Here is a 14,948-nt window from a genome sequence, read left to right as displayed (position 1 = left end):
CCTGCATGACAAACAGGGCACATCAATCAAGTGAGGAGCAGAAATCAATCACCTATTCTGTGTCATGAACATGTAAATACTAGTTCAAACTTAGAAAAAAAGGTCAGAACAGCAGAGGGAGTCAATATCGACTGTATTTAAAGCTCTTCAGTGAAACAAGCATAGCCCACCAATAAACAACTGACGACAAAATAAATCTTCTCTAATCCATGTGCATCTATCTACGGTTTAAACCCAAAAACAGTTAGTAATTCTATCATTAACACAGATAAACCGAGATAAAGAAGAGCCAAAGTTAGTCACCCCAAAGGGTGAAGGTTAAATGCAAAGAAAGAAAAGAAAAATTGGAATAAAAATCATTAAAGTTTGTAGACCTTCCAGTTTGATACAAAGAGATTCCAGCTGGGTTTTTAAAACAGGATAAAGTAACTATTATTTCTGCTCTGACTGAACTTTACCTTAATCTCTACCATGAACCAAAACTTAAACTATGCCAGAAATTGGCAAATTTTTCCGACTGCACTACAACCTGGAGTAAAAACGGTAACAACCATCATGCACATATGGCACTCCAATCCTGCCCTGAGGAACAGAGTGCATAAAATATTACACAACTGGGCATCTATGTAGCAAAGGCTGATATCAAATCACCAGTGGACTAAATATGGCTCAAAACTGGATTAAAATCTATCATTAGATCTGTGATTTAATGATCTAAGATGAGGCTCTCCAGTGCATTAGAAAAGAAGGCTTCTACCAGTGTAGGCTAGTCCAGTGCATGAGATAAATTTATATTTGTGACCCAGTTATTGGTCCCATTTTTTTTTTCAACAGATCACTGAAAAAGGAGAAATCTCAGAAGATTCAATAGAAAAAACACTGTAAAACTTAGATACTTTGTCATCAGGTCCTGAAATTGGTCAGGTGATAAAAGTTTCTCAAATCCTATTGTGGCACAGAAACGTTGCAGCATTCAGAGCGCCTTAAAGGGAAACGTCAGGATTTTTAAAGTTCAGTTAAAAGGTTATAAACATTTAATGTCTTGTCTGTAATAAATAAACCAAACTGGACTTCTACCAACAACGCCAGTTTATGTAAAATGTCACAGCAGTTTATACAACGCTACTTACAAACCTTTATAACATCATTTTTATTTAGAATCCAAGGATTATTTACCAACCAGATGAAGGCTGGAGTCGGTGCGTCACCAAATATCTTCCTGCCTCTACCCCTGATGCAACAACAATTTATCAGATGATGAATTAAAATGGGTAATTTTGATGATTAAAGTTTGGTTTGCAGAGACATCATAGTCCATTTTATTTATGGTTTTGTGTGGGTTTTTGGTTTTTTTTATTGTTGTATTGATTGTCGAATATTTAAAATCTCTTCCAGTTCTAATGTGAAGTGCACTTTACAAAATTTACATGCATTATATACTCAATTTATTACTTGGAAATGGTCTCAAAATAACAATTTTATTGTTTATCCCAATAATTACTGAAAATTTTGTTATCATGGCAGACCTTCTTGTTCTAAGGAAATAACCTGAAGTATTCTCAATTAGAAAAACTAAGAGTGAAAAACAAGAAAAAAGTTCTCACTTAATTGGTTATATACTTTTACCTTTTAAAAACAGATCGTTATTCTGATTTGACATATTTTACACTAACTGTGTTACTATCATTGAGCCTCCGAATAAGAGTTTTGATCTCGATGCTAGGATTAGATTAGCAACAGATGCTAACCTTGTTTTATCCATCTCAAGATAAAAACTTTCTTTAATCAATCTAATAGTATCTTAATGTACTTTTTTGTACTTTGATAGCTAAAATAAAATGCTTTTCTAGCTCTAACCAGATAAAGTGAAAGTGCTATAAATTGTTACAGCAACATTTAATTTTCCTTTGGGATCAATAAAGTGTTTTTGAATTTGAATTTAAATATTAGAGTTGCACACCACAGTCATATTAAATACATTTTGATATATGAGTCTCATTTTCAGATCAAAAGCACCTTTTGAAAATATCCTCCAAGCAAGTATTCAGTTTTCAAGTACCTAGTTTTCACAAAACCCACATTTCTGCTATTAAAAATAATTTTAATCGGTTTGATGTAGTATTTTACTCTTAAATGTCATGATTTTATTAACAGTAATCTGAAAATGATCATAATTAACATAAATAAAGGCTTTCAAATACCCATCTGTGTGTAATTAATCTATAATATTTCACTTAGCGATAAAGTTCCTAAAAAAAAGGGCTGTTCAGTAATATTCTAATTTATTGAATTGGTCTGTACATTGTTGAACATATTTGACACCGATAGGATAGGTAATACAAAATAATTAGACTACAAATAGAAATAGAACTACAAAAATGTGATTAAGTGATTCCTTTCATGAACATGCAAAAAACTTATACTATTTTCTGTTTTGATCATATTCTTTTACTTCTTTGTGTACAGTAGAATCCTTTGATGAAGACTAAAATATTTCATAGTTAATCTCAAATCATGATCTTAGCATAATTATAACTTATATATTCTACATTTACATATTCCATTCTCAATAAATGTTTCATACAGGAAGATCATTGCTGTTGCACCACCTCCAACCAATGTTTCTCATGGAAATAACCATTGTCTTTGTAATAACGACCAATGCAAATTCAAACAATGTTTTAAAAGCTTGTGCGTAGAGTTTACATAAATAAATACAATCTTTTTTTTTTTTTTTTAGATTTTTGTTGTTTTAGGCTGAAGAAGTCTGATTTGGTTAAAGTTTGTCGTTAGTGATTTGAAGGATACAAATTTGAAAACTGTTCTGTTTTACAAATAAAATAAATGTAAATTAAAGGATCTGTGTTTAATGTAGGATAATGTAGGATTTCACAAGTCTGAGAGGTGTTAAAAAATGGCTGATCTAAGTTGCCAATAAAAGCTGTGAAATAGCCCTTTACCACAGTGTGAATGAGAAGCCAACTTCAGTATTTCAAAAAAATTTCTAAATTTTTTTTTGAAATTCTTAATAATTTCTAAAAATCATTAAAATGTGTTGGACTAAAATGTGCAAAATGTTAGAGAAATGCAGAAAGTATTGAGATTCAAGGGTTAGAAATATGTTAGAATGAGTAGCTGAGCTTTCCTCTCAAATGTGAGCAAAACTTTGTCAATATTCTGCTAATGTAAAAAAAAAAATACAATTTTGCTACTGCAGTGTTTCCATTACGTGAATCACGTGAATAAGTTTGTTCACCAGATAAATAATTAAAAAACAGGCCACCATAATACATAGGAAGTACTATTTATGTTGCTACAAGCTAAATATTCAACTCAAATATTTAGCTAACATGCAACTTTTCTTGTCCATCAGCAGAAGTGACGTGAAAAAGTGTTTTCATTGCAGTCTTTCAAAATTAAATGCAAGTATTTTCCTTTCCATTGACCATAAAATTTAACTTCACAAATTTCCTAAATGGAAACAGACCATTTTGAAAGAAACAAAATAAAAAGTTTTGGCTAGAATGATTTGGTTTTTTTAGCATCACACTAGTCACATGATCAACAACGACGTTACTACTGGCGGAAACCACGAAGATAAAGGTAACTGGAAGTAGAAACTTATTCAGGTGCGATTTATTAAACGGAAACACCGCAATTACCAAATTTGATTTTTTTTCGAAATGTTTGCGCACATTTGCAGCTAGTGAAGATATTAGCATCTAATAACCTTTTAGCCTCTTTCTTTCAAATCCTGAAGTATCCTTTAATGCCTCCAATTTAGTTTGTGGAGTCCAACGCCCTTCCGGCGGCCGTCAGTCGTCGGGTGAGCACACCAGGTGGAGCTGGTCTGGACTACCCACGCTGCCTGTGCTGGAGCTTCCGTCGCCCAAGTCCCGGGCCACCATACAGGGTAGGTTGAGCTCCGTGGAGCCGCCGGGGCTGGAGTCGCTCCTACTCACACACTCCTCCTCCAGCACCAAACACAGCTCCTTCAGGTCCAGGTTCTCCTTCACCAGCCCGTCCTGCATGCGCTCCAGGTCGGCGAGTTTCTTCAGGTATCCGCCCAGGTCCTCCCGCATCACTTTGGCGGCGTGGTGGCCAAACAGCTGCCACTCCCTGGCCAGCTTCTTCACCTTGAGCCTGTCGTCGTCCAGGAAGCAGCAGAGGTCCCGCAGCTCGGTGTTCTCCTCCTGCAGGCGCTGGTTGATGACTTTTAGTTCCCTGATTTCCAGGAGGTGGCCCTGCAGCTGCTTGTTGACCTCTTTGATGAGCCTGCCGCGCTGGATCAGAGCGGAGATCTTCTCTGACTCCTCCTTACGCAACCGGCTCACCAGCTCCTCTTTGGAGCACGCCAGCAAATCCTCATCAGAGATCTTTGACAGCTCTCTGGTTATGATCTCACCTTCACTGCCCATTGTGAGCGAGAAAACCTGCAGAGTCCCTGAGAAATTATTCAAACCCCCTCAAATGTTGCTGTATTTGATGCTCAGCTGAGAGTTTTCACATCATCCTCTTCTTGTGTCATGTGGTTTCTTTATTTAGGCTGCTTTCTTCAAGGCCTTAATGAGGTCGGGTGTGAGGATTCACGCAAGCTCCGATTAATGTCAGTCCATCATCACCATCACCATCATCATCATCATCTCCTCAGCAGCAGGCTGTGTTTTCCAAAGGCCTCTCGGAGATGCGGTCCGTTTTCTCGAGGAAACATCCGCCCTGCGGAGGAGCTTATCTCCGGTCGGGTCCGCCGAGATTTTTCCCCGCTACCCACGGATGCAGAACCTCGCAGATGTCGTGGGTTTTCAGGTCGGCGGCATCGCGTCGTCAGGCTCCGCTCCGCTTCGGTTGAATGGAGGCAGATTTCCGTTGACGGAGCGGCGGCGTCTTCTGCCGGGGGCGGGACGGTTTATTAAACAAAACAAAAACAAACAAACAAAAAAAACCCCGGTAAAACAGAGAAAAAAGAAAAAGAAAGGAGACAAAAGGTCCGACCCGACCCGTTACCTGCTCATTACAGGCGCCTCATCCTCCTGAGCTGAGCTGCTACCACAACAATGTCCGCCTCCGCCAGTTAACGAGCCTGCTGAGCTGCGCGTGAAGCTGCAGCGCTACCGGAAACACACATAGGAGCCCTTCAAAGTAAAAGCCCGAATGAACGATTCAGAGAGAACAACTGGATTAGCTGAACAGATGATGCAAAATAACAACTTAAAAGATGTGATAAATGTTCAGGAGCTCCATCTGCAGGTAGACCTATTCATTTTCAAAGCTTTGTTTAAAAGGTTGAAGGTCACATAAAAATTACTTTACTGTTATAAATTTTACTTTTAAGGATGTGTGCAAAAGGCTGGGGATTGTCTGGCAGAGGGACCTTGGCTGCAGTCTTAGTGTTGAAGAATGGTTGAAAGTACTTTAAAATAATGGAAATACATTAAAGAATCGAGAGGGAAATTTACACACTATAAGACAGTACATAGATTTTATTTCACCCCATCCAGGCTCCATAGAATGGGCCTGCTCACAATAACCTATGCTGGAAATGCAAAATGGAATCAGAAACTTTTATACATGCAATATGGAAATGTAAACGCATTCCCCATTCTGGAAAGCAGGATTACACCACATTGGAAAGTGGATAGGTGTGGGGATACCCATGTCACCAAGACTCTGCGTATTGGGGGATCAAAGAGTGATGTCAAAACACCGTGGTGCAGGTGGGGACGATCGTGGCTGCCAGAATAATCCTCAGGCTATGGAAATCTTCAACTGTTCTGAATGTTAAAAGCTGCTTGAAATTGATGTTGGAAATAGTGCCATATGAACAAATGCTGGCCAAGCTAAATAATGACAACACTGGGACAAGTAAACTCCTTAGATGAACTTCTGTTTTGGAAAATACTGACGTGTGACGACTTGTTTCTGCTAACATCGAGGATATTTGTACATGCCAATTGTCTGTGAAACAATTATTGATTTGATTTGTGCTGGTTGTTTTGCTTTGTTTGTGTTTTTTGTTTTATGAGGGGGTGGGAGAGGTTATATACATAAATGTTCTGAAATGATAAATAAATAAGTTCTGTATTTTTTTTTAATAACAAAAAAAATATTTTTAAGAAGCTCAAAGTTTTAGACAAAAGTGAGAATTAATCTTAGCTTTAATTAAACAAAACTGACATTTTTTTCTCAAAATGTTTACATGTTTGAAAAAAAATTCTGATCTTATATAATTCAGGATATTTTAAATGGCAGATTTTTAAAATATAGAATTCTGACTTTTTTCTTTGAATTTAGATTTTTTAACATCAGCTTTAAAAAAAAATCTGAATTCTGAAATTAAAAAGTCAGAATTCTAACTAAGAAAACTGAAGTTTTTTATTTTAGGAAAATAAAAATCATAGATTCTGAGATTCAATTTTGACTTTAATTTATAACTCAGACTTTTTCCTGAAAATTCAGACTGTTGAAAAAAATGTTTAATCCTACAAAGAAAGCCTGATTTTTTAATAAGTAAAATATTTTAAAATATTCCAAGTGACTTGGTTTGGTTTTATTTTGAATTATCTTTCTTTACAGGAAGATTAATGTTGAGTTGTTAACTTGACAGACTCCAGTAATCTGAAGCGTTAATATTTCTAGTGGTTGCTGGACACACAATAGATATGCATCAATACTGTATCTGACATTTTTGGACATCTTATCTTTCATATTTAAATAGTTTGAGTTACTTTAAGCAACAGTGTTAACAGATTTATTTTACAACTTCAGAAACATTTGTACTTTAAAATTTAAAGTGTTTTTGTTTTATAACCCTTTTTCTATGTTAGACCACACAGACATGGAAAAGTTCAGTTTACTATGAAAACAAATAGGAAAAGGTTTGTATGGGACTGTACTTCCTTTGGATTTATCCGTTTACAACTGTGATCTCATTCTCTAAACTCAAACTATCTCTATTGTGTCCTAAAGGCTTTTGGAGTTCACCCGAAAAGCACAGCACATTCTGTCTGTATCAGGAGACACGACTTGTTTCTTTTCAAAGAACACAGTTGGAAAGTTTGACTGCAGGCATTTGTGTGTGTGTTTTTCCCATCGGTTTATGCTGAGGTATTCGGCCACATCCTTCCGCCCTCTGTCCCACCTCCATTGTTTCACGGAGGCCATAACAATATAGGGTGTTAACCGCGCTCAGAGGAATCTGGGGATGGAATCAGGGTGTCATGGGAGTTTAGAAACGAGAGTGTTGATGTGCAGCGAGAGATCTGACTAAAAACTAGTTGACCGGGGGCGTGGGTGGAAGAAGAGGGTTGGTTTTTATTTTTTTTCTCCCACATGTTGTCATTCTGAAGGACACATCCAGAAACACAGAAACGGGAGGGTGAGGAGAAGGATTTACAAGGATTTATATGGATTAATCCGTGCAGGAAAAGAGAGCAGATTGTGTCCTGTTGAACGGGGCCTATTCTGGATCTGACATTTCCCCAGTAACGGAAAGTGCAAATTAAAGGGCAAAAGTCCACAAAAGGCTACATCTCGCTGCCAGGTGTTTCATGAAGTTTCAGTCGTCACATTTTAATTATAAGTTTCAGTCTGACAACTAAAGACTTTCTCAGTACAATGAACAGTTTATGCTGAGTCAAGAAATTTCACACTATGCAGGAAACTTCCAAGTCTCATACTTTCTATGAATGAACTCATGCAGCTTTCGCTACAGTTCAGTTTTTTTTTCTTTTTGGAGAGTGACAAATAAACAGGCTTTGGTGAACTCATTTAAATTAGTGCAGCCTGCTATGAGAGAACAACCTTTCAATCTCAATGCATATTTTTACTTCCTTTGGATTTCAGCAGCTCCAACACTAATTATTCTTGCCATTTTGTCATCAAATGCATTAAACATTCACTTCTATGCACAAGAGAAATTAATTAAAAAGAAAATTGTCTGTACTATTCATGACATCTATTAAAATAGATCAAATAAAAGGTTCACTTGCATTATCTAATCCAATTTGGGGAGTTAAACTTTTGGAATAGTTGGACATGCTATAATGAGAGAATTGGCCGACTGACTTTCCTGTTTGGCTTTTAACACTTGATTTAAAAAATTGTTTGAAAGCCAATGTTATTTTAAAATGATCTTAGGTATTTGTCAGGCTTTCTGAAGATCTTTTACTGCTTTTCTTAGGACTTTGGCTGCTTTTAAGATAATTTGAATTCCAATACTTGACTTTTTTTTGTTTGTTTACTTTTATTTTGTTGTCGTTTGTTTAGCCACCAAATGGATGTCTGTCGTCTTATTCCCTTTGGTCATTTCATTCCTGAAAATCATTCAAATGTATATTTGTTAATCTCAAAGACAAATTAAACAAATTGAGGAGAATCTTAAGATTTGAGGACCATTCAACATGATCAGCATTAAGAAATGGAAACTCCAAGTCAAAACTCAGAATGATGAGATGCTGTGAGGATTTGTGGGATGTAGGTCGCCACAAATATCTCAAAGTAGAAAGTGAAGAGTGGGGTAAACTTTCCTCAGAGCAATTTTAGACACAAATGTTTTCCAGTTAAAGGGGAATTATACACCAGCTATAAATAAATCCTATTTTTTTCCTGAAATAGAAAATATAATTTTATTGATAGAGATGAATTAGGTAGAAACATTTTTTGTTTTGATGTAAATTAGAGAGAAATTAGACGCTGGTGAACATTTTTAATAGTTAACAGAGTTCTATTTTTTTTCTACCTGACTGTATTAAGGTCCCTGGAAAACTTCTCTCATGTCTGTTTAGGTGTAAAAACTCCTGTCCTTTACAGTCAGATCAGCGCGATATCAACTTCACCATGGCAACCACAGCTACCGGTTGAATCACACGGTCGTTGTTTCACCGACCATAATAAAGTTACTGTAAAATAAAAACTAATAAAAACTTTTCTAAAGAGCACATACACGATAAGGTCGTGTATATACATCTTGTATGGTTTTTATTTTTATATTTAAAATATAAAAATACGGTACGGTTTGATTTACGTACGGCGTGACGTCACCAACGCGGAAGCGTGAGCTGCCGTACGTCTGCTATTGTTGACACTGCGTACCTGTTAGGATGGAGCCGTTTCATCGTTATTCTTAGTCTAATCGCAAAGGTTTGAGCTGCAGCTAATAGTCTGTAGCCATATTACAATTTTTATTCCGTCCTAATTTACAGTTTTGCCTCCTGATGATCAGTTTGATGCCGCTAACTGCTGCTCGTCTTTCGAGGCTGCTAACAGAAAAGCTAACCTTGAACTAATTTAGCTAATGAGTAAAACTGCTTAAATCCAGCGGACAGGATGAACGTTTCGCCTTGAAGATACGCTTTTATCAAAGACAGACTGTTAAATCAGGTTTTTTTACACCCCTAAAATCAAGGTATAAAATCTAAGATGACGACATGATGTCTTTTGAGGCAGCTCAGTGCAGGTCGCTACGTGTTAATGTTTATAGCTTTTCATTTATTCCTCGCAGATGGCCGTAGAGCTCGATGTGTTTGTTGGTAACACCACCATCATGGATGAGGAGGTTTACCAGCTCTGGCTGGACGGATACACAGGTATGATCATGACTCCTTCACTGGATGTCTTTACTTTAATAGGCTGGTCAATAGAGCAATACTAAAGGACATGTTTGAATAAGGGAGGGAATAAAATCAGGAGCAGAATTTATTTTCATCCCAACGAGGAAAGATTACAAAGGAATTTATTTAATTAGGTTCATTAATGTCAACTCAATGCACAGAAATCTAGTTTGTGTAGAAATGTGCAACCAAATTAGTTCAGAGATTCAGGCTCGTTTATTATATTACAGATAGCTTCGTATGATAATACAATGCCAATTTATTATAAGTTATTCATTTCAGAAACTACCAATTGTATGAAGCTGTTGACTTTGCAGCAGCAGCACATTAAGCATGAGGGCACAGTGGAGAGGAACCACCTTCGTTTAGCTGGATGCAACTTCCAGCAGAAACAGAAGTGCATAAAATGTTGGTTCCTTCAAAATAGGAACGAAAAAAGTGTTTGCTTCAACTTTCCTGTGAAGATAAAATTTTAGTTCTACAGTTATTAATTTTCAAAACATTCAGTATAAGAAAAGTAACAATCACCTCTATGAACAAATATTATGCTTTTTTTTTGCTTTTTATTAAATCCTAAAAATAGGAATAAATTGGTTACATTTTTAAAATTACAACAGATTTTCTGTAGTAGATATTTATGAAACATTATTAGATGTGATTTGTCAAATGGTCAGATAATATTTGTGGCTCTAAACTCGCTTTATTCAACTGAACTGGCAGCAAAAACGGCTCTTTGGATTGTAAATGCTGTAGGAAAACTCTTACCCCTGAACATGAATTTCAGTTAAATTTAAAAATACTTGATTTATCTGTAAGGGAAATTAATTTTTCTAAATTAAAGTATTAAAATTGGGATGAAAGAGCAGAAGTAAACAGAGAATGAAACAGATTTATTGTTGCTTCTTCGCTCACAGCTTCACTGCAAAGCCTCTGCTCTCTTTATGCATCATTAAAAATAATGTTACCATCCATCTAATGACATTTTGTTTCCTGTGTCATCAAGATTACAGGAAAGTGGCCAGGAAATGATCTCAGTGCAACACTTAGGCAGAACTAAGCCACTGAAAGCGCTTCAGTGGCTTTAGCAATTGCCAGGAACTAGAAATCTCAAAGATAAATTATGTGACACACGTGGGAAAAACGTGCCAGGAATGTTGTTTTCCTCCACACCCTGAATATTAGGAGCAACATGGATCCACTATAAAGTTGCAGTTGCTGCTGATTATTTACACAACTTTGTTACATGATAAAATATCTAATTAAGCCAAAAGCGGATTATTGAATAAGCATAGCTGAAAAGCTTTTTAAAAATTTTAACAGCATCTTGTGACCATGTTTATGTCGTAAAAAGTACTTTTTGTTCCTCCAGTCGTCAGTCTGGTGTGATTAATTTCTCAACTGATCCCACAACAAGCAAACAGGAACATGATATGCATATCAATGGGGCTTGGATTTTATCTGACAGTCAATGACGCAGTGAAGGTGCGCATGGCGGGGGGCGTGCTGGACGAGTGTGAAGCAAACCAGGATGTTCTCCTGAGTGACACCATGGACCAGTACAGGACTTTCCAGATGTGTGAGCGTCTGCTGCAGAGTCCGGCCAAACTCGCAAACCAGCTGCTCTTCCAGATCCCCCCTTACCGGCAAACCATGCTGATAGAGAGGTGACGCTGCCATCTCAGCATTTTTAGTTCTTTTTTCAGTCATGTAAATGTTTTAATTTAGATGAGAATGCATGTAAAGTATTTGTGTGTTTTTGTTTAGGTATTATGCCTTTGATGATGTGTTTGTGCGTGAGGTCTTAGGAAAAAAACTCTCCAAAGGAACAAAGAAAGACTTGGACGATATCGGCGCCAAGACAGGTGTGACTCTGAAAAGCTGCAGACGACAGGTAAAAGAAGAGACATTTACTCTCAGGCTGTAAAACTCTCTAAATGGGAAAAAGAAATTCCTCCAAGCTATTCCTTTTTGCTTTGTGTGAAGTCATTTCAACATTTTCGACAGAGCAGAATTTATCGGCTGGGATTGGCTTGTTGTTCGAGTCACGATGTTGTAATTTTGCGAGCCTCCTGCGTCATCTGCTGTATTTCAGTTTGACAACTTCAAACGTGTTTTCAAAGTTGTGGAAGAGCTGAAGGGACCCCTGGTGGAGAACATACGTCAGCACTTCCTTCTCTCTGACAAACTCGCAAGGTATTGAGTGAACACTGCTGGGTTTAAAATGCTTGGAATGTATTTTATGTACTTACCATCAAGTCATAATATTTTGGAATAAAGTTATATTATGAGTATACAACTGTATGAGAATGAGGTCATAATATTTCTATATATTTCTATAACAAGGTTGGAATATTACATCTTTTTATTTTTGTATTATTAAAACTTCAGTCTTGTAATAAAATGTATAAAAATGTTCTTCGCCTCAATATTCTAACACTTCTCAAACACATCAAAACTGCAGCTTTTTTGTCCTTTTTCTTTTTTTGCAGGGATTACGCTGCCATTGTTTTCTTTGCCAACAACCGCTTTGAGACGGGGAAGAAAAAGCTGCAGTATCTCACCTTCCAGGACTTTGCGTTCTGCGCCGGGCAGCTTATCAACAACTGGACAGTTGGGGCTGTTGGTGAGGAATTTTACTTGTTTGCTTTGGCGCTTTTTACTGACATAAAACATAAACACCACTTATGTCACTTTCAGCAGCTGCATAACTCATTAATCAAATGTCACATCGTAATTTTTCGAGATTCAATGTTTATGCAGCTCTGGGATAATAAACCTGCGTATCCAAGTGTTTTTAAAACAAGCGGTTCACTGTTGTTCCTTCAGTGACCACCAGAGGTCCTTCAAGTTTCACTCATCCCGGTTTGAGTTCATTCTGAGTCTGAATGGTTTCCATTAGGAACAAAACAGTTTGATAATGAGTGTGTTTGACACAGAGACAATTCTGAGGAATTGATTTCTTCTGAAATGATTCGTGGAAGTCTCAACTTGAATGCTCTTCGTAGACAACATGGTGGAAGACATGGACGTCGACCTGGACAAGGAGTTTTTACAGGAGCTGAAAGAGCTGAAGATTTTAATCACCGACAAAGATCTGCTGGATCAACACAAAAGGTAATGAAAACACGCTCCTAATCCAATGTGCAGATGGCCGAAAAATGGCCTGGCTTTCTCACAAAGCTTTATCAGCACACTTTTATCTAATTTCCTGTTTCTTTCTCTGCTCTGCTCTCAGTTTGGTCTGCACGGCTCTCAGAGGAAAAACGAAAGCTTTCGCAGAGATGGAAGCTAATTTTAAAGTGAGGAACACTTCCTGGTTTAATGTAAAATGTAATCGGTTGTTAACTGTCCCGGTGAAAGCGTTATTCCTCTCTTTCTGCCAGAATCTCTCCAGAGGCCTCGTCAACATTGCCACAAAATTAACAAACACCAAAGATGTCAGAGATTTCTTCATTGATCTGGTAGAGAAGGTTAGTATCTGATCTCAGATCTGTCAGTCTGCAAGGCTGCATGACCTCCTGCTTTTCTTTTCTTTTCCAGTTTATTGAGCCGTGCCGTTCAGACCGATGGACATCTGCAGACATAAAACTCTACCTCACCCACTACACCAACTCGGCACACATTCTGGACTCATTCAAGTGAGTAAACGCGCCTTTATTGGTCGGAGTGCAAGTCAGGAAACTGAAGAACAACCTAAGGGTGTTTTCACACCTGTTAATCCAGTAGACTGGAACCAAAATTGCAACATTTGTTGTATTTTCAGCTGCTGTGGTTCACTTGCTCCAAACAATTAGAACAGCCTGTTCCCCTCCTCGTCTGCGGGGGCACTGCACCAAGAACTACTGAAGGAAATTACACAAAAACCTCTGAAGAAGACATCGGTGCAACTTCCTTCTTTGCAAAATGCAGACAAAAATTGAGTGGTGCAGATTTTCGCTGGGTTGTTGGATTTCTCCTTTTTCTTGGGCTAAAGACCACGAGCATTTCTCACAGGAGCACTAGGCTAACATTTGCTTTGGTTACCCAGAATGCCCTGCGCTGTAGTCCACTTCCTGCTTTTGGAGCAGTCTCCGGTCTGCTTGGTGTTCACATATGCCTTTAAACTGCACCAGGGTTCACTTTCCCCGAACTGAGACCGGGGTTTGACTAATCTTGTTCTAATCAAACTTGTCTGGAAAGTCCAGTTTGTTTGGGTAAATGTGAAGCAAATGTGCAGCAAAATTTTGATGAGAATTCTGGTCTGCCTAAAAACCTCTGTCTCGGTTCGTTGGAAGTGAACTCTTCTGCAGTTCGAATGCATATGTGAACACCAAGCAGACCAGAGATGGCTCCAAAAGCAGGAAGTGGACTACAGCGCACGGCATTCTGGGTAAATACAACTAAAACAAACTTGTGAGTTTAACGCTACAGTGAGAAATGTCTCGTAGTCTTTTACCAAAGACAAATAAGAAATCCTACAACCACTAAACGCTAAAATTCTTCTTTTGGAGTTTGGCTCATGGTGCAGCGCCACCGCAGTGCAGTGTGAAAGTGAACCGCACCAGCTGAAAATGCAACAAACGTTGCAATTTACCAAATCTACCAATCAGGTTGAAAAATTTTCTTTATATTACAATGCACAACAAGATTTTAATAGAAGAAACTGTAATATAAAGTCTCCATAACAAAGACAATTAGCAGTTATCTCATGGAAACGCCAGAATTGCAAAATTTGCGTACGTTTGTAAAGGAATCGCAGCTACTGTGAACTCCTTGTACAACTTCTATTTTGAAAAACAGCAGAACGGTGAAAAGGCCCAAAAAAGGCGACGATCATCAGCAGAATCCTCTCGTTATCATTGAAGCTGTCATCTCTGTTCTGGCATGTCTTCCATGTGGTTTCTGTAACTGTAGTCGCCTTGTTTCTCATGTAAACTCTCAGGAATGTAATTAAAGGTTTACACAGCCCCGCTCTGCTTCAGGCCTAACAAAGAGATATTCATAAATGGCAGCAAAGACCCCCTGGTTAAACTCAGGGACCCCGGTTGCCTCATTTACTCTCTTTGCACAGATTTCACAATTCCTGCTTGCCAGCTCTGACTTTGCATCACTCACCCACTGACTGCTTGTTCTCTGCCCTCAGACACCAGGCTGTGTGGGACAGATATATGGGCGTGATCAAAAGCTGCATCTTCAAAATGTATCACGACTGAGGCGTTTCCCTCCTCGCTGAAGCCGTTTCTCTCTCTCTCCGTTTTGGCAGAGATCCATTTCTTACGTTCCGGGTTCCATTATTGCCGCATTCATTGTTGTGTTTCTGTAAATTTGGTTTATAAATAAAATAAAGGTTTTACCACCGGA

General features: G+C 37.9%; 1 protein-coding gene across 1 annotated transcript in view; it reads left to right on the top strand.

Annotated features, from left to right (window-relative positions):
- LOC129360370 (acidic fibroblast growth factor intracellular-binding protein B-like) overlaps positions 1-14,948 on the top strand; it is a 27,674-nt gene extending 12,726 nt beyond the window's left edge. Inside the window, exons 4-14 of the mRNA XM_055030541.1 lie at positions 3,785-3,913; positions 9,500-9,584; positions 11,074-11,272; positions 11,373-11,499; positions 11,701-11,801; positions 12,098-12,231; positions 12,614-12,722; positions 12,844-12,907; positions 12,992-13,078; positions 13,149-13,246; positions 14,731-14,948. Coding sequence (XP_054886516.1) covers positions 3,785-3,913; positions 9,500-9,584; positions 11,074-11,272; positions 11,373-11,499; positions 11,701-11,801; positions 12,098-12,231; positions 12,614-12,722; positions 12,844-12,907; positions 12,992-13,078; positions 13,149-13,246; positions 14,731-14,800 — 1,203 coding nt within the window. The 3' untranslated portion in view covers positions 14,801-14,948. The remainder of the gene's footprint in view (positions 1-3,784; positions 3,914-9,499; positions 9,585-11,073; positions 11,273-11,372; positions 11,500-11,700; positions 11,802-12,097; positions 12,232-12,613; positions 12,723-12,843; positions 12,908-12,991; positions 13,079-13,148; positions 13,247-14,730) is intronic.

This window comes from Poeciliopsis prolifica, unplaced genomic scaffold, assembly GCF_027474105.1.
Source record: "Poeciliopsis prolifica strain line A6 unplaced genomic scaffold, Auburn_PproV2 SCAFFOLD006, whole genome shotgun sequence".
NCBI lineage: Eukaryota > Metazoa > Chordata > Actinopteri > Cyprinodontiformes > Poeciliidae > Poeciliopsis > Poeciliopsis prolifica.
The sequence above is the reverse complement of the archived record's forward strand: the minus strand, read 5'-3'. Positions and strand labels throughout refer to the sequence as shown.